This window comes from Dasypus novemcinctus, chromosome 25 (genome assembly GCF_030445035.2).
Source record: "Dasypus novemcinctus isolate mDasNov1 chromosome 25, mDasNov1.1.hap2, whole genome shotgun sequence".
In the NCBI taxonomy this organism is placed as follows: domain Eukaryota; kingdom Metazoa; phylum Chordata; class Mammalia; order Cingulata; family Dasypodidae; genus Dasypus; species Dasypus novemcinctus.
Genome location: NC_080697.1, coordinates 32,945,184 through 32,965,935, shown reverse-complemented (window position 1 = coordinate 32,965,935; position 20,752 = coordinate 32,945,184). Strand labels below are relative to the sequence as shown.

General features: G+C 36.2%; 1 protein-coding gene across 5 annotated transcripts in view; it reads right to left on the bottom strand.

Moving 5' to 3' along the window:
• NOL10 (nucleolar protein 10) overlaps window positions 1–20,752 on the bottom strand; it is a 120,600-nt gene that overhangs the window by 87,510 nt on the left and 12,338 nt on the right. For all 5 annotated transcript variants that reach the window (XM_058287881.1, XM_058287882.1, XM_058287885.2 and 2 more), the window contains exons 2-9: window positions 20,406–20,451; window positions 19,834–19,932; window positions 15,788–15,865; window positions 14,531–14,568; window positions 13,292–13,428; window positions 11,900–11,965; window positions 9,857–9,917; window positions 2,199–2,284 (exon numbers count right to left, since the gene is read on the bottom strand). In XM_058287881.1, the coding sequence (XP_058143864.1) occupies window positions 2,199–2,284; window positions 9,857–9,917; window positions 11,900–11,965; window positions 13,292–13,428; window positions 14,531–14,568; window positions 15,788–15,865; window positions 19,834–19,932; window positions 20,406–20,451 (611 nt within the window). The remainder of the gene's footprint in view (window positions 1–2,198; window positions 2,285–9,856; window positions 9,918–11,899; window positions 11,966–13,291; window positions 13,429–14,530; window positions 14,569–15,787; window positions 15,866–19,833; window positions 19,933–20,405; window positions 20,452–20,752) is intronic.

Here is a 20,752-nt window from a genome sequence, read left to right as displayed (position 1 = left end):
GCCTTAAGAAATAATATAAGTAACTCCTACTGGCCTGTTATCTTAAATGCCTTTTTCAGGATGACACAATTAAAAACAAAGACTATCCAAGAAACAGCCTGTCTGCTACAATTCAAAGACACATTAATGTTTAAGAGGGAGAGAAAAACTACCTCTTCCTAGATAGTAACTTTGACTTATCATCAGTTTTCTCCTTTCTGTAAATAAACTTATTTCTGATTCATTTTCTTTCATATTCATGTAATGAAATATTAATATGTCTTTTTCACTGGTAATTGTATTAACAAAAGTAGAATGAGTGAATTTTCTGATTTAAAATTTTAATACATAATCCTCCACACCATGATTAATGAAGTTTGTCAACACTACTTTAATAAAGTTCAGTAATAGAAAATTATTTTCTATGTGAACTTTAAATGTCATAATTAAAAGCTGAAAAACCATTAATTAATTCATTCTTACTTAAATGGGGAGAAATACATACAGGTACAGAGATATTTTTCTAATGCTTAGAAAGTGATTCCTAACTTTTTCTAGGTTAAGACTCCATTACATAACTAACATTTTTAAAAAGAGAACTATCGGTTTTCTCCCCCAGAAATGTGCAAATCATGCAAAATTTCACAATAATTTACTGAGTTCCCAGTCTCTCTGTACCCAGCCATTAAATATCACATCTTATGACACAACTATAGATAAATGTTGGCTCAAATGAAGTATATGCTAGTAAAATCACATAACTATGAATAGCAACAGCCCGGAGAAAAGGTGTTCCTAAACTGATTACAGCAAATACTCTCATGTCAAGGATTTGACCAATTTGCCTGTATATGTGTTAATATGAACACAGAAAATTATCTCAAAGGATATATATATCAAATTGAAACAATAACCCCCTCTGCTGAATGGGAAAAGGATGGGGGACTTATACTTTTTACTTATTTCGATTTTATACTTTTACAGTGTTTTTTCCCTGAAGTGTGTGTTTGTTTTAAATGTAGGAATTAGGAAAACAGGAATAAGAAAATATTGAAAATGCTTACTTCCCTACACTTTAGAATTCAAAGCACATCCTTCTGCTCACTAGTCAGGGAGGAGACAAGCTCCTGGTTCTATCACTAGATCCTACAGAACTGGCTATATAAATTCCAGGAGTAAACTTAACAAAATCCTACTGCGGGGAAGAGAATGTGGCTCAAGCAACTGGGCTCCCATCTACCATATGGAGGGTCCCGTGTTCGATTTCTGGGGCCTCCTATTGAAAAGGAAGCTGGCTCACACAGACTGGCGAACTGCCTGGCCCACACAGCATGAAAAGCTGGCACAACAAGATGACACAACGAAAAGAGACACAGAGGAGAGACAGTGAGAGACATAACAATCCAGGGAGCTGAGGTGGCTCAGGCATAGAATGCCTCTCTCCCACGTCAGAAGGTCCTGAAATCGGTTTCCCCTACCTCCTGAAGACAGGACAAGAACATACGCAGTGAATGGACACAGAGCAGACAGCAAGCACAACTGTGGGGGTGGGGGGGGGATAAAATAAATTCAATCTTTTTTTTTATAATATATTTCTCTCTCCTCCCCCCTCCCCCATCTGCTCTCTGTGTCCATTCACTGTGTACGTTCTTCTGTGTCCACTTCCCAGCAACACCGGGAATCTGTCTTTTCTTTGTTGCGTCATCTTGCTGTATCAGCTCTCCACATATGTGGCACCATACCTGGGCAGGCTGTGCTTTTTTCATGCAGGGGGGGTTTTCCTTATGGGGTGCATTCCTTACACGTGGGACTCCCCTACATGAGGGACACCCCTGCGTGGCATGGCACTCCTTGCATGCATCAGCAGTATGAGTGGGTCAGCTCACCACACGGCTCAGGAAGGCCCTGGGTTTGAACCCTGGACCTCCCATGTGGTAGGCAGACGCTCTATCAGTTGAGCCAAATCCGCTTCCCTAAATTAAATCTTAAAAAAACATTCTACTACAACTACAGAAATAAGGCATTCTACATAGTACTGTAGAGGGGAATTTTATCTGGATTACCCACCTAGTGAGATTTTAAAGGAAAGGAATTTTAAGTAAAATAACCATAAAACTACAACCTCAGATATATGTCTTAAGAGTTTTGTCCCTTAGGACAAATTGTATTTTATACATTTGCTTAAAACAGAAGCTGATGAAAGTTTTAAGTATACTTACTCTGAATCTGCTGTAACACTACTTAATGCACAGTCTAATAGGCCAACTCTATTTCGAATTCTTGGGTCCCAGCACTCCACTCGACCCTAAAAAAAAAACAAAACTAATCATTACATAATAGGAACAAATTTAGACAAATAAATATATATATATATATATACTTAATAACAGTGATTATCTCATAGAGAAAAATTTACCTTTTTACCTTATATCCTTTTAGTACTGTTTAAATTATTTACCATAAGCTGAATTTCTCTTACAATGAAAGAAAAAAAACTAGTTAAGAAAAAGATATAAAATGCAATGTACCATCAACAGATGGATAAATAAAATGTGGTATATACATACAATGGACTACTACTCAGCTATAAGAACAAATACAGTACAAACGCATGTGATAACATGGATGAGTCTTGAGAACCTTATGTTGAGTGAAGCAATCCAGGCATTGAGGACAAATACTACATGACCTCTCTGATATGAAATAAGTAAACCAAGCTGTCTCAGAGAGCTAGAGACTGGATGATAAACTTTAAGGTAGTTGGAGGGTAGAGGAAGGTTGTGAGCTGACAGCTACTTGGGTGAAATCTATGATAAGCTGGAGGTAAGTATTTGTACAGGGAAGGGATAAAACGGGGGCATAGGGATAACTTAGGGTGGGGTTGTGTGGGCTTTAGTGCCGCTAGGGATGGGAGGATGGGTCAGACTGCCCAAGAAATTAGGGAGAAGGTGAGGGGAACATTTGACCATGGGAGATTGTCAGGTATTTGGCTGAAATTGTGGTGCAGAGAAAACTCTTTAGAAAATGTAATATGGAAGGTTGTCTGTTTGGAATGCTAAAGGAGGGGGGCATCTGACACAGGGTAAGCTTCTGGGGAGTGAGTGCTCATTTTGTCACAGTGGATTATATCATTGGGTGGAGACCCATACAATGAGAGTAAGGTATTCCCGCATCCTCGGGAGGACTCATGCTCTCAAACAGAGGGATACTGTTTCTCAAACTGTATCTCTTGAGAGAATTGGTGGCTCCCAATAGGTTAGGGCAGTCAAGTATGTCAAGCCCTCAACATTTTTGCAAGTATCTCTGAATATGGTCCCTCAAGTAATGAAGACTGATTGTCATGGTGGGCCCTGAGGGGGAAAGAGGTGTTGAATACATGGAATCAGGGTAACTGTGGGGCAATGAAAGTATTCCACAGGATCGTGCCATGATGGATATAGGTCATGTTAAATTACATAAAAAATGTATAAAAGTCTATAGGCTAAAATGTAAACCATAATGTAAAACATAACTAAAAATTTAGAAAATTGTATAGTCTAAAATATAAACCATGATGTAAACCCAAATGGAACCATGTTTGAAAGCTATCGTTTCAATATCTGTACATTAGCTGCAGAAAATATGAATATGTAAAAAGATCACTGTTAGGGAAGGGACAAAGGGTTTGATGTTGGGTATGTGGTAGTACCATATATTGTATATGTGAATTACTGTGACCTAAAACTTAAGAGAATCTTAATAATCAGGAAAAAAAAAAAAAAAAGAAAGGAGGTAGACACTGAGGAAGAAATGGAAGAAACTGCCTTGCCATTGTACATACAGGGCAACACCTGTAGCAGTGATGAAAGGCAAAATGTCAAAAACAAAGCTTATTTCTTTGATACCCCAATTTATTTTTCCTTTATTTTTCTAAATTTCTATATATTCTGTATCTAACCTTTAAACCCATCACTATATTCCATTTTTCTATTAATGGAACCTAGCACTATATTGGGCTTCCTTTTTGAAGAAGTTTTGGACTACAGAGAGGTTCAACTAAGGCAGGGGACGAGCATTTGTGTAGGGTGTCATCAGTGGGGGGCACACGGTTGGGAGGGAGTTCTCTAGGGCATTTATACAGGGTACATAGAAAGGTTTGGATATTTTTTATAGTGGTTTCGGTTGGAAACAACAGATGAGAGAGTGCTGAATTCCTGACCAGGGGAGCTCTATCACATTCCCCAATGGAACAAACAACAATTCCCCAAGTGTAATGGCAAAGATCAATAAAGATGGATGGTCCAATGATGAGCCCTTGATACTGTTGGCACCGATTATGAGCCTGTGTGCCTAAAATATGAACTAGGCTTATAGCTGTGGGGTGCCTAAGAGTTATCTCCTGAAAGCCTCCATGTTGCTCAAATGTGGCCACTCTCTAAGCCAAACTCTAAGCCAAACATCAGCATGTAGATGCATTGCCTTCCCCCCAGCGTGGGACATGACTCCCAGGGATGAGCCTCCCTGGCACCAAGGGATTACTACCAAGTACCAGCTGATGATGTAACTACAAAAAGACCATGAACAAAGAGGTCAACTCAGACCGGCAGAATATCTCAGCCTACATGTAATATCAGGTGTTCAAAGCTGCTTTTTGACTTTGGATAAAAAGGGGGAAATGGAAAGGACAAGTAAGTTTATATGGCTAAGAGTCCAAAAAAGAGTCTGGAGGTCATCAGGGGGTGATGCTTATGCATGCCTCAGAAGGGTACCAGAGACAGCCAAGGTAGATGGAAACCCAGGTGCTGGTTCTCCTGAGGGCTGCAGCGACCCACAGGTTCTATGGTCAAGGCAGATGGCTCTGGAGTTCAGGCCCTGAGTTTGTGTTCCTAAGTGTGATGGAGTTGGACTCAGATATAACCTTTCTATACATGCCTCTTCTGTTACTTTTACCGGACCTGTGGTTGGCATTTGGGTTGGTATATACTCAGGAGACCTGAATCTCTTAACTGTCCATGTCACGGCCAGGCCCTGGGCCTCAGCAGACCTGCAGCTCCTACCCTCTGGTTTCTTGGACTTACCCTGGCCAGCTGACAGGGAGGTGAAGAGGGTCAACCACTACACCAGGGAGCCAAGAGTGCCTACAGCTGCAAGCAAGAGAATTGCATCCATCATCCATGTGGAACATAAACCCCCTCTTGATGTAGAGGGGGACTAGACATAGCCATCCCAGGTCCACAAGATGGAGGGATAGAGTATGGATTAGAGTGGACTTCCTGGTGTTCTGCTGGGGAACTATTGTAATCAGTAAGGGAAGAAATTGTGGTAGTGATGTGGAGAGGGTTGCCACGGTGGCTGCTGATGGTCGGGAGAGGGAAGAAGAGATATGGTGTGGGGGCATTTTCAGGATTTGAAGTTGTCCTAGGTGGTGCTGCAGGGACGGATGCTGGACGTTGTGTGTCCTGTCGTGGCCCACTGATTGGACTGGGGGAGAGTGTGGACTACAATGTGGACCACTGTCCATGTGCTGCAGCAGTTCTCAAAGAATGTATTCGCCAGGTGCAGTGGATGTGCCACAATGATGGAGGAGTTTGTTGATGTGGGAGGGGTGGCTTGGGGGGGGGAGGGAGTATATTGGGACCTCATTTTTTGAATGTAAAATTTAAAAGAAAAAAAAATGAAAAAATAAATAAATAAAATGCAATGTAGGATCCTTGATTGGATCCTAGATTGGGAAGTGGGGCTGTGGAGAAGAAAAGTTTTAAAAGTCTGAAAGACATTTTTAATATAACTGGAAAATTTTAAATACTTAAATGACATATAAGTGTTACATACTTAATATATAATATTAGAATATTCATGTTAAATTTCTTACGGGTGATAATAGTACTGCGGTTTTACAGGAGAATGTCCTTGTTTTAGGAAATACATTTTAAAGTATGTAGCTGAAATAAAAAATATACATGTATATAAATTTATATTTACAGAAAAAGAAAAGCAAATATGCAAAATTATGTGATTACTGAACTATGTTTTCAACTTTTCTGAAAGTGAATTAAAGAAAAAAGCTGGGAAAAAAATTAAGTTAAAAAAAAAAAAGATAAAGAACTGCCAACAATAGAACAAGGTAGCAACTGCAGTATATCCATTTAAGAGAACAGCTAGATAGCCGCTAAAAAGAATGACAGAGATACATGTACCAGAAAAATGTTCACAATCTGTAAAGTAAAAAGCTATTTATTTTAAAAAGTAGTATGATCCCATCTATCTCTTTAAAAAAATATTCATACAAAGATAGAAAACCTGTGAAAGGACAGAGAACAAACTATTAGCAGTATTTACCTAAGGGAAGAGGATTAGAGCAGGGAAAAAGGAATCTATAGTTCTCACTTTGTACTCTTACATTCTATGATTTTGTAATGGTTAAAAAAATATAAACATACCAAAGATTTTAAAAAATTGTTTAATATATAAAAAACAGCCTTAAAAGCAAGACCTCAAATATATTAAGAGGGCGTGATCTCATTACTCTTTTAATATTACTACAAATGTGTATATCACAAAGCTAAATTAAGAAAAATCTTAAAAAATTTCCAGGAGGTGGTTCTAAATGGTCTAATGTACATCTATGTATATATTTTTTTTTTTAGGACCTCAGTACCTCATACATGGGAAAAAGGCACTCAATCACTGAGCTACACCTGTTCCCCTATGTATTCCTGAAGTTAACAGACTTTAAGACCTAAAAAAAAGTTTACTATAACCTAAATTTGAATATTTCTATTGCTAATGCCTCCTTTCTTATTCACTTTAAACAGCACAAAATGCCAGTACTTATGTCCAATTTTGGAAATAATAACTGTCACAAAAAACAGCAAAGTCTAACATATAATGTCAGAATTACTGTAAAAATAAACTCTTTAAGCCTAGTCTGACTACACACATCAATTTCCAAGCTTCTAATAAACAAAGAAGTTCAGGAATTCCAGACTAAGGGCAGCACTATCTACCCCTCCCCAAAATATGTCTCAGTGCTGGTCTTAAAACAGCTGATGAAAGAGTAGCCCAGTCTAATACATAATTTCTCTTACAGAGTATGTTTCCTGATATCTAGCTTAGATTGCTAAGAACCCCATTCAAAAATTATTTTCTCAAAGCAACTATTTTAATTTTTTCTCTCTTCCCTTCCCTCCACCCTAGTTGTCTGCTGTGTCCATTTGCTGTGTGTTCTTGTGTCTGCTTGTATTCTTGTCAGCAGCACCCACAGTCTGTGTCTCATTTTGCTGTGTAATCTTGCCGCATCAGCTGTGTGTGTGTGCAGCGCCATTCCTGGGCAGGCTGCACTTTTTCACACTGGGTGGTTCTCCTTATGGGGCGCACTCCTTGCCGTGGGGCTCCCCTATGCAGCGGACACCCCTGCGTGGTACGGCACTCCTTGCGCGCATCACCACTGCGTGCGGGTCACCTCATCACACAGGTCAGGAGGCCCTGGGTTTGAACCTTGGACCTCCCATGTGGTAGGTGGACGCCCCATCCATTGGGCCAAATCCGCTTCCCTCACAGCAACTATTTTAAAACCTCCCCTTGGTAATCTCAAGTAAAATAATTGCCAAGAGAATACTTCATTGGCCTGATTTAGACATAGGAATATTATATTCAACAGTTTTACTTATTTCTGTTACACCAACTTCATGTGTCCGATTTCAACTCATTTACCATAAAAATAATTTGAGCAAAGGAACCCACATTTCATCCATATGGAATTGGTTTAATAAACTACAGTACATTCAAACAATGAACTCATTTAATTTAGAAAATTAATTTGGCAGTATAAGTACCAACATATAAAGATGCCCTTATATACTGTTACATTAAAATAAAAAGATGGAGAATCATTGGAAAAAACTTAAAAAAAAAAAAAATTTTTTTTTTTTGGAGGTACTGAAGCCAGAGATTGAACCCAGGACCTCATGTGTGGGAAACTGATACTCAACCACCAAGCCACATCTGCTCGTTTGAGTTGGTTTTTTTCATTTGTCTGCTTATTGTTTGTTTCTCTATATCTAAGCAGCACCAGAACCAAACCCGGGACCTCCCATGTGGGAAACAGGCACTCAATTGCTTGAGCGACAAGTGCTCCCCTAATATTCATGAACTATTGTGATTAGTAATCGAAGAAAATGAGGCACTGGTGTGGAGAAAGTGGTCATGGTGGCTGCTGGGGGCAGGGAGTGGGAGGAAGAGATGTGATGTGGGGGCATTTTCAGGGTTTGGAGTTGTCCTGGGTGGTGCTGCAGGGACAGTTACCGGACATTGTATGTCCTCCCATGGCCCACTGGGTGGACTGTGGGAGAGGGTGGGCTATGGTTGGACCAGTGACCATGAGGTACAGCGGTGCTCAGAGATGTATTCACCAAATGCAATGAATGTCTCATGATGATGGAGGAGGTTGTTGTTATGGGGGGAGGAGTGGGGTGAGGGGTTGGGGGTATATGGGGACCTCATATTTTTTTAATGTAACATGAAAAAAATAATGACAAAAATATATATGTATGCATTATGCACATTTGTTATATATAGAGAAAAACCAAAAGGGTTTAAGAGGTAACTCTAGGGTATAGGTTTCAGTGACTAGACACTTTTTATTTTATGCTTCTGACATATTTTCTCTTTTTAAAAATGCAAATCAGAAAATTTCTTGGCAAGTATGAAGGACACATTTCAAAGGTATTGTAGTATAAAAAGGAAAACACTATGTATTTTCAATTCAGTATTTATTAAATGTTGCTATAGAAGACATACAAATCACTATCCTATATAGCTTCAGAGTTTATAATGTTTCTATATAGGTTATTACACATGATTCTTACCAACATCTCTATAAAGTAGGCAAGGTAAGAGTAGTAGGCTAAACTGTGTCTGCCAAAAGGTTATGTCCAAGTTCTAACCCCCAGTACCTGAGAATGAGGCCATATTTGGAAAATAAGTCTGTGCAGATATAACCAAGTTATGATGAGGTTGTAATGGATTAAAATGGGCCCTAAATCCAGTGAGTGATATCCTTATAAGGAAAGAGAGATTTGGAAGCAGATACACACAGAGGGAAGAGGTCAAATGAAGACAGAGGGAATAACAGTGATGCAGCCCTGAGCCAATAAATGCCAAAGGCTGTTGGTAACCACCAGAAGAGAAGAGAGAGGCATGGAACAGATTTTCCCTTAGATCCTACAGAAGGAACAACTCTGCCTCACCCTGATTTTGGACTTCTAGCCTCCAGAGTGAGAGAGAATAAATTTCTTTGGTTTTAAGCCACCAAGTTAGTGGTAATTTATTAAGGCAGCTCTAGGAAAGCAAAACAGTAAGCATTATCCTCTCCATTTCACAGAGGAGGAAACTAAGCCTCAGGGAAGGTAACTAATCCACAGTCATGAAACTACTGACAGGTAGCAAAAGCTGGGACCATGTGGCACAATAAAGCAATGCTGGCAATGCTCCCGTAGAGCTGACAATCCAGCCTGTGGTGGTGAGCTGTGTTCAGCTATTTAGATCTTTTCACTTAGTGCCCCCCCATGAATAAGAGTGAAGTCTGCCATGCTTCCGTGGACCTTGCAGTCCAGCAGTGATGGTGAGCTGTGCTCAGCTATCTAGACCTTTCCATCTAGTTCCCAATGATCAGTGTATATATGCCAAATCAGAGGCACAATGGGACACAGTCTACAACAGTGACATAGCTGTCTTTGTGTGGAAAGGCAAATATTCCATACAAAAAGCAAACAAGTGGCAGTCGCCTTATTAGCGCCCTGCTCTAAGAAACCAAACAACATTGTCTTTAATTAAAATTCCACTCATTAGTGAATGTAAAACAAATTAAAAAAAAAAACTAAAGTCAAAGTATACATACCTCTATTGTTCCTGTGGCAAACAAGCCATGCACAGGATTTATGTCACAAACATTATTCTCCCTAAAATAGTAAAGCAACAAGGGAAAAAGTATTGGTTAGCATGTACTTGAGGAGCAGAGAAATATTCAATAAACTTTCTAAATGAACAGTCAACCCAAATTCTCTGGAGACGGAACGCATGCAGATTCTCCCTCACACATCTGCAAATGATAAACACCAAGGTTAAAAAGTGCCAAGTGTTTGGTCCACAGTCTCCAGAGATCTGGTCTCTTTCTTCTGGCACTCTGGCTGGCCAGATGAGGGATTGAGGAAGGACTTCCTTCTGAAGCACCATCCTATGGCCAGGAGAATAAAGGTTCATTCCATTTTCTCAATTTATTTTCTTCCTAGGCAAGGGAGCATTGTAGAAAAAATATAGTCTATGACATGATAATCCCGAGAGTAGCTTGAAATGGGTATACTGATCTAAGCCTCCATTTCCTCTTCTGTAAAATGGATATTTTACCTACTTCATTGAGTTATGTTAAGGAATAAATGAATGCTCAGCACAATCCCCAGAGTACAGATGATAACTTTTTTTTTTAAAGATTTATTTATTTCTCTCCCCTCCCTCTCCCTGTCCCAGTTATCTGTTCTCTGTGTCTATCTGCTGCGTGTTCTTCTTTGTCTGCTTCTGTTGTCAGCGGCACAGGAATCCGTGTTTCTTTTTGTTGCGCCATCCGTGTGTGCGGTGCCATTCCTGGGCAGGCTACACTTTCTTTCATGCTGGGCGGCTCTCCTTACAGGGCGCACTCCTTGCACGTGGGGCTCCCCTACGCAGGGACACCCCTGCGTGGCATGGTACTCCTTGTGCGCATCAGTACTGCACGTGGGCCAGCTCCACATGGATCAAGGAGGTCCCGGGTTTGAACTGTGGACCTCCCATGTGGTAGACAGTCGCCCTAACCACTGGGCCAAGTCCGCTTCCCCATGATAAGTTTTTATTATTCAATAACTCATCATGAAGTTACCATAATTTTTTTTTACATTTTAACTGCAGATTTATTAATACAACTGGCTACTTTGTGTTGACTTCTGAAGGATGTTGTGGAAACTGGAAACAGGCATAGAGCACCTTACAGAACTTACAATACTTCACACCAAGTGGCAATAATGTTGTTGCACATAAACACACGAAAAACAGCAGAGCATAACAGGACATTCTTGAGCAATTATAGATTTTTTAAAAAGAAAATAAGAGCATTTCAATATGATGTGAAGATAAAACCTCAAAAATTTTCTTGGTTTTTAATCACTTCATGTTCTTCTAATCTTTAGAAATCCTCAAAGTGATAAGGAAAATGCAACAAAGCTCCTCGTATTCACAGATGAGAAGTAAACCAGTTTCTACCACTTAACTAGCTATGTAATCTTGCACAATCTATTTATTCTCTCTGAGCCTCAGCTGCCCTATTGTAAAATGGAGATAATAGTACCTATCACAAAAATTTGTTATGAGATTAAAATGGACTAATAAAAGGACTAATAAAACTGAATAATGCCTGGCATATAGTGCTTTACTCTTATTATTAGTTATTAATATTATGACATATTCATTCCTAAGGAATTTCTCTTTAAATAAAACAAAAGCATAAAATGTATGATAAAAGGAAAAATTTGAAAAGACCTTAAATGTCTGCTAGCAAAAATGTTTTTAAAAAAATAGTACTCAGTTAATTCAAAATTTCTCCACAGAACAAAGCCGAGTGAAAATTTTAAGACTACAAAAAAAAGCACTAAATGAACTTTTAAAAAGTGAGTTTTGAAATTTTTAGTATATTAAAAAACTTCTTTAAATTAAAATTTGAAAGAAATCACCAGGTCTCTGGTAAATTTTTGTCTTGCTTCAGAGAAAACGTATCATTAATCTTTTAAAATATTATTACCCAGAGTTTTTCTTAAATATTATTTGCTAACATTAACTTGTTATATGTTAGCAACTTGAGCATCTGTCTCCATCTCCTGGCCAAAATAAATACAGCAGTATTACTAAAAATACTCACGCAGCATCAGTTTGTAGAGGATTCAGGTACCGCCCTTGTTCTAGGTTTAATCTGTAAATTTCAGAGCTACAAGGCAAAAAAGTTAAAACTCTGGTAAACTACAATGGACCTTTTTTTTTTTAAACAAATCAATTTTATTGATACAATGGACTTTTAAGTAAATATTATATTTTGAAATATGTCACTTATAAGGTATCATTTCTTTTCATAAAACTGATACCAAAATGTATTCTAACGTAAAAAAAAAAAGTTTATTTGTGAATCTGTTCTTATATAAAAGTGATTTAAATCATTAATGTGCCAAGAAAGTTATTACGAAGTCACTAAGTCAAATGTTACAAATAATATAGGGAATGCTCACTATAAGAGCAAGCAAAAAAAAAAAAGCAAGATCTGAAAGTATACATAATGTATCTATATATTCATATAAGAAAGAACTAGAAAGAAATACAATAAAATACTAATAAGAATGTTTTCTAGAAGGCATAATTACTGGTAATTTTTTTTCTTTATACTTTTATTTTCCAATTTTCTGAAATACGTATTTTTTATAATTATTTAAAAAGATAGCAGTTAAGAATAAAAAGTTTAAAAAATACCCCAACCAATAGGACTGAGAAACTGACTATCAACAATATGACCCTGTTGGTTACCTATGTCTCTGTCTCCAGACTTAGAGTACCAGGATAAGAAAAGTCAAGGATGTAACCTTAAATGAGTCAGTCACTTTGGGATTATACCCTTTAGCAAGCTAAAGACAGGTATCATGCCATATACTTATTTAACTCCCTCCCCTCAATTTCTCTCTCTATTTTAGAAATCATTTGTTGTTTTTTTCCCCCAAATTTCTCTTAACCAGAGCCTATAACCAACCATGCCTATGGCTCAATCACAAATTAATCCAGATAAAAATTCATTGCTGACACTGAAACAAATTTAAAGCAGGAGTTACCAGTTTTGGAAATAAAAAGAAATCTGGGAAATAAAAAGAAATTCTAAACATTATTGTGTCTAATAAATTATGGCAAACAGGCTGTGTTAAACAGGCTTGAATATTTCCGATCAGTATATCCTGGTTTAACCAATGAGACATGTTAAGTATCATACATATTTTTAACACTAAAAAATACATATTTTATTAAGTCAAACAAGAGGTGTTAAAACAGCACATTATAACCCCACTTATAAACAAAATGGGCCAATATTTAGGCAATAGCCTTTTTTTTTTTTTTTGCTTATCCCTTACTTGTAAGGTTTTTTCAGTAACCTTGCGTCACTTTGAGTTCTTTTTTAAAGCAATCTATTTAAATAAACAAAATGTAATAGAAACTTAAGAAACAGAAATTGTTTGAGAGAGGTGAAAAGAAGAAAAAGAATGGAGAGATAAAATACCTTGCACCAACAAAGTATAAGTCACAGGATGGGTAGTGGTAAGAGAAATCCCTACCAAACTTTGGTATTCTGGTTTTGTAATAAAAACCTTGCTGGGAATGAAATTCAATGTATCTATCATTATGTAAGAAGACAATCTGAAAATGAAACAAGAAAATTAGTTGGCTTAGATTTCTAGGAAAAGTGTCTATTACATCATAATCACTAATCTTGGCAAAGCAAAAATAAAAAAAATTCTGAACTTTCTCACCCTCCCTCTTTCTTTTTCTCTTTCAACACACACATACACATGCACATCTGCCTTTCCACTGTTTCTTAATGCCTTTTTGCAACCTGGATAGTTTTTGGCAAATCTTCACTTTTAATTGAGCTGCCAGCATTTTATAAAGTAAAGCATTGCACAGTAACCTCAAAAACTAATTTCTCATTTCAATTAGAAAGACATTTTAATAATTCTACAATCACACGAACTTCGATGAATTTACACAATTTAACTTGAATGCATTAGAAAGGTATCTTTATAATCTGAAGATGGTATTTAAAAGCAAACTTATCAATATTTAGAAAAAATACACCATAAAATTACATGTTCCAAAGCAATGATTAAAGCAAAAGGATAAAATATTCCCTATAGTTTCCAGAACTGAAGACATTACATAAAGTCATGACAATTAAGAAAATTCAATTTCCTTTAAGATGACATTTGACATGACTAAAAAGTTTTAATTTAAAACTAAATAAGGATTAAATGGCAATCATGTAACTACTAAAAATGGCCATAAAAATTGAAAAATGGACTAATTGTACCATGAGAAGGAAGAAAAGAGACAAATCTATTTAGCTGTGTTATGAACTGTTTTAGAGCATGTCACAATCATTTACAGGGTTACGAAAATTAAACACACAGCACTATTATTTTACTTTTCACATTTGAATAAGAACGTGAAAACAACCTGACAAATAAATGTATTTTTATTGTAATAATCAGAACCACAAATCTAAAACACAAAGGTCTAAAAAGATAACTGCTACCAATTCTTAAACGTTTCATATACGGTATGATATGGAAAAACTAATTTTCCAATATTAGACTGGCCAAAGGATATACTATCACTGTTGTTTTTAAGGGTACTAAGTATCATACATGTCACAAACTAAAAATAATATTAATAGAAAATGTTTGCAACATCATAAAAATTCTTAAATATAGCCATTACAAACAATTCTATAAAAACATACCTTTGAGTAGTCATCAGATAAAATTTCAAAGGTGACAACTGAAAAACAAGTCATAGGGAAAAAAGGCATTTCTCAACAATGGTTTTTAATGAAAATGCAAATTTAATGCAAAGGACTCTTTCAACACAGAAAGTATAAATATTATTTTTTCCTCCTATCTAAAACAAGAATGTAACTTCCATGTTATAATACCCCCAAAACACCAAATGGGAAATTAATAGACAATTTCTTAGTACAGATCAACTAGATTGTCCACAGAATCGAAATCAATTAGAAATAGGTAAATTAACAAAATACAGTAATTTTTATAGATGTCCACTGTTTTCCTGTGATGTTAGAAATAAATTAATTTTTAAGACTTTCAAATGTACATTAAGGAAATTAAAAAACTGTTACTTTAAAAAAGATAACTTTTTACCCTAGCACAGTATACCTGCTAAACAAAATAAAGAGCTAAAACAGCCCACAGGTTTCCACTGTTTGCAAAAAGCAAAGAGTGAAACAAGTTAGGAAAACATGCTTATAATTCAGTAGAATCAATATTCCATTAACTCAATCCCAAACACTAGACCAACTGATAATAATAATAAAATTTCCCATTTTCTCGTCATCTATAGTAGGCAGACTTCTAAGAGAGACCCCTATAACCTTTGCCCTTGTATAATCTCTTCCTCTTAGAAAATGTGGGTAGAACCTGCAAATAGGATGAGACATGGCTCCCTTAATTAAATTACATTATATGGCAAAGGGACGTTATTGGGATAGGCTTGGTCTAATCATACCAGTCCTTTAAAAGAAGTTTCCTTGGGCTGGCAGCATAGCGGGGAAGCCAAACATGGGAAACATGAGGACTCATGCTGGTGCTGGCTTCAAGATGGAGGGGACTATGTGGGCAGCCTCTCAAAGCTGACAGTGGCCCTCGGCTGACAGCCGTCAAGGAAATGGGAGCTCAGTCCTACAATCACAAGGAATTGAACTCTGTTCACAATCTGAATAAATGTGGATGCAAATTCTTTCCCAGATGCTCCAGTTAAGAGCCCAGCCCAGCTGACACCTTCTTTGCAGCCTTGTGATATACTGAGCGTCAGAACACAGCAGATCCCGCACACACTTATGACCTTCAAATGGGTGTCATTATAAGCTACTAAATTTATACCACCCATTTCTATTTCAATGTATACCCTCCGTTCCATTTTAAAAAAGAGTAAAACAGTCAAACATAAAAAGTTATTTTCATGAATTCAAATCTAAACTCACCTTCTGAATCTAAACACCTTTCAAATTTCAAGGATAACTGATACGTGTCATAACATCGAACCCGAGGTTTATATGTTCCTATAAAAAAATTAATGTGATGTGAAACCTTAATAACATACTTTTCATAGTCAATATCCTGCACATATGCCAACTATAGTTTTTGTTCAGGAATAGGTAGGATTAATTATACCCATATCAAAGGGAAAGAATTTAAAAGCAGCCCCTCCCAAACACCCCAAGGAGGAAATGGGCAAAGTCATAAAAAAGGAATACAAATAGCTAATAAATATCACGAATAAACTAACCAAAGCAGATTAAAACAAACTAGTGGGCAATTTTTTGTGTATCAGACTGGTGAAGATTTAAAAATGGTTAATAGGTGGTATTGGTGAGGGTGCTGAAAAATAGTGCTGTCACATTTTTGGTATATTGATTCAACATTGAAAGACAACCTGGCAATATCTATAACAGGTGATGTTATATACCCTATACACTCTAACTTATACAAATTTATCCTACAGATACACACTTACAGGATACCAAAGACATGAAGAATGTTCACTACAGCATTGTATATAAATAGCCAAAAAGTAAAAACAAGTGAAACATCCATCAATAGAGAATGGGTAAATAAACAATGATGAGTCCGTGCAATGGAACATTATATAGCCCACGAAGAGGATGAGGCAGCCTGGACCCACTGACATTGAGGGCTGCCAAAATGTATGACAAAATAAAAGAGAGAGAGTGCAGAGAGCACCAGTGAGTGCTGCAGAACGATGTCTTATTTTTGTAAAATTGAACAATAATAATGTCAGTATTTTGTACAGAAAAAAGTTGGAGAACTTTCATAAAACTTCTATATAAGTTTATCATGTTTGTAATCAGAAAATGAAATAGATCAACTTTGAAAACCAATAAAGACATTTTTAAGAGAAAAGAATGAGGCAGTCCTATGTTTGCTCACTGATCAAAACTCAAGATCTCATTTAAAAAGGGAAGTTAAAAAAAAACAGTAAATATATCATGAGCTGACTGATGTATGATGACTATCTGAATTCGACAATTTTAATGGATTTGTGGGATGTGTGCATACATGTGTGTTTATAAAAGATTTGAAAAGCTATATGCAATACTTTTAATATATACAGAACCTTCACTTCCTTTTGTGTGTGTTTATTTTTGGGTTTTCTTTGCATTTCTGTACTGTTTTAAAGATTTAATGTGTTACTTTAGCCATCAGGGAAAAAAAACAGGAAACAAAATAAATACAAATAAAAGCAGCCCCTCTATGTACCTTGTTCTTTCACCCATAAAAACTAACAAGACTCAATGCTCTAACAATAGAATTGAATCTGGCAGGATCATGTATCTGATGTTTCAGAAAGGAACCAAGAGGCTGGTTAATACTGTAACAAATCAATACCTAGCACATTTCCCTGGATCATTCCCTTGGATAATCTATTTCCCCAACTAGACTAAAATCCCTTCAAGTTCTGGGCCACATCTTATTCAACATTGTTTTAGCCACAGTTCCTAATCCACTGAAGGTAATCTAAAGTAGGCAGAGAAAGAGATCAAAAGAGAAGAACCTCTATTGTGTTAAATAAAGAAGTAAGTGACAACCCAAGTACACTTCGCCTACCAATATCAAAAAAAGAACTCTCTAGAAAAGTTGAGCCAGAAGGACTCTGGATTCTAGAACTATGGTATGGCTATTTAAACTAAATTAGTCAAAATTAAAACTTCAGTTCTTCAGTCATACTGGGCACATTTCTTGTGTCTTAGTTAATATTGTTTAACATAAAAATAAAACCTAAAGGTTCTGAATGAAAGGGAAGCAATGAATTTTGCCTAGAAGTAGCAGATGATCTTTTAAAGAAAATAATTTAATTTAATAGATATTTAACCTTTTTTAAATTTGTATCCTAGCTCTGTTAAATACTGGATCTGTGAGCCTGGACAAGTCCTTATTAACATTTTATCTATTAGATTTTTAAAAATTAGTTAAATCTCTGAGATCTTTCCAGTCCTCAAAGAGGTGTCCACATATTTTGCATTTCCTCAATCTTATTTACCAGTTCTTAAACATAAGACTGTAGGCTAAGGAACATGGAGAGTTCCAATGCTAAGGCTACCATTAACAGAATAAAGGGATAGGCATGTGTATATGTACAATGTTCTATCACAGAGATGTATTCACCAAATGCAATGAATGTCTCATGAAAAAAAAAAAAAAGAATGGATGAAATAAATGATGTAAGGCACTTATTTCAGTGAAAAAAAAAAAGTTCTATCAAATATGAAAGTGGTTGGTATAAGGATGTAATAGATGGATACTGTTAAACCAGTGTAAAAAAATGTTTATGGACAATATGTAGGACATGCACACCAAAATCACAACCAAAACTGGTGGGTAATACTACTCAAAATTATAAAATAAAATGTTCCCTATGCTTCCTGGCTTTTTATAAAATGATAAACATTCCTCATGTAAAATCCTAGAGATACAAAAAACATTAGCATATGATACAAAAAATCGTTATGTTAAAAAGTGACCTTTCCTTGAAACCCCTCTTCATTGTTGGTGGGGATATAAAGTTAAGACCACTTTGGGAAAAGATCTGGTCATTGCTTATAAAATTAAACATACAACTGTTTCACTGATTGTACCACAGGTATCACACTATGTTACTAATAGGGAAAACTGTGTGTGTGTGAGCTGGGGTAATATGGGAACACTATACTTTCTGTATGATTTTTCTGTAAATCTCCAAATCCCCTAACTTAAAAAAAAAAATTTTTTAACCTTAAATACACACCTACCCTAAACCCAATAATTCTACTCCTAGGTATTTATCTAAGACAAATGAAAGCATAAGTTCACAAAAATCACTTGTACAAGGATGTTCATATGCTGTACTAAAAAGGGACCAAAAAAAAAAAAAAAAAAATAGGCCAGGAGTCCATCAAATGGAGAATGGATAAATAAAACTGTGGTATATTCATACAGGATACTATTTGGTAATAAAAAGATAAAAACTACTGAAAAATACAAGATTATGGATGAAGCTCAAACACAAATCCTGTACTGAACAAGCCTTATACAAAAGAATACACAGTATATGACTACATTCAGATAAAATTCTAAGGCTCGCTAAACTCGACTATGGTAAAAAAAAAAAATCAGAACTGTAGCTGCCTTTGTGTGATGGGAGCAGGAAATGACTGAGAGATGAATGAAGGAATTTTGGGGGTTGAAAGGAATGCTCTGTATCTTGATAGGGGTTTATGTTACAAAGCTGTATGCATTTGTCCAAATTCATTGAAATGGTACACTTAAGACCTGTATATTTCAGTGTATATAAATTTTACCTCAAAAAAGAAAAAAAGATAAAAGAAATATTGTATTATACTCAATAAAGAACTTTGATATATGCCGAAGTATTTAGGGTAAAAATATACTAATACCATGCTTCGAAATCAATCAGAACACAAGATAGACTGGATGGTTAGAGAGATTGATAGATGAATAGATTTGTGATAAAGCTAATACAGCAAAATATTTACCATGGAATCTAAGCAGTGAGTTTTGGGGATTGAATCATGCCCCCCACATAAGGCTGTTCAGGCCCCAACCACTGCACATGTGGGTATGAACCAATCTGTAAATAGGAACTTGGAAGAGAAGCCATGGGGAAGAGCCAGTAGCTGGAAGTAAACATGTGCACTGCCATGTGACAGAAAAGCCAGGGACCAAAGATCTTCGAAGAGAAAGTATCACCTTGATAATCCCACGATTTTGGATTTCTCCTAGCCTCAAAACTGAGAGCCAAAAAATTCCTGTTGTTAAGCCAACCCACTATGGTATTTGTTTCAGCAGCCAGGAAACAAAAACAGTAGATGCTCACTGTACAATTTTTCCACAGTTTCTACATATAAAATTTTTTATAATAAAATGTTTGGATTAAAAAAAAGTGACCTTTCTTACCATAACATGTCCTGCTATAAAATATAAGTAAATCATAACCAAAAAGATTACTTACCAGTTGCTAAAATATACTGTCCATCTTTTGACACCTTAAGAGTGGTACATACAGTAGGCATTTCAAAATCCTGAATAAGTTCAATTCTCCTACGAACATCTACGAAAAGATAAAATAAGTCACTGTTTTAACCAAGTCCTTATTCTATAACATAGGGGGTCAAAGTGTGCAAAACAGTCACAGAACTAAATAGAGTTAAAAGAATTTCCCCAAGCTTCGAAACTTTGGGAAAGAATACTCATACAGTCCCACTCATGCTACCTGCTCTGTCTTGAACAATAAAATCCCTTGTTTCTGACTCAGGGGTCTTATGTCTTCTGCTGTCACCCATAAAACAGGAACATGCTAATTTACTAGCTTATAAGTACGGCAAAAATCAAATTCCACGCTTACCAAGGACACATTAACAACAACAGAACTTTCTTAAGAAGAAAAAAAAGAGCTTATTTTCTACTGTATTAATTCCCCTGCATTTTCATAAACCTTCACACAAATACAATAGCAATAAATGCAATGAAGAGCATTATAACATGGGTCACCACAGTAGCCAAAAAAAAATAATTTATACTCACCAACATCTTTCTTCTGCAGTGCTCTCTTCTTCCTATCAGAAAGCCACTTAAAGAAAATGAAGAGGCATTATTTTAAAATCAATTTCCCTAAATTGTTTTTCTGCTTGTAAAGATAACACATGCTCACATTAAAAAGTTAAAGCCTTACAGATATATAGAATATAAAAATATCCTAATCTTACTGTTAACATCTCCTCTGGATTTTTTTTTCTTGTATATACTTATACACATCAGACAACAAGTTTTTAGAACTACTCTGTTTTATACAGGAGAAAACTAATTCACCTAATCAGCCTACGGAGAGGAGTTAGCCTCAGATATTAAGGGTTATAACTAATATATGGAAT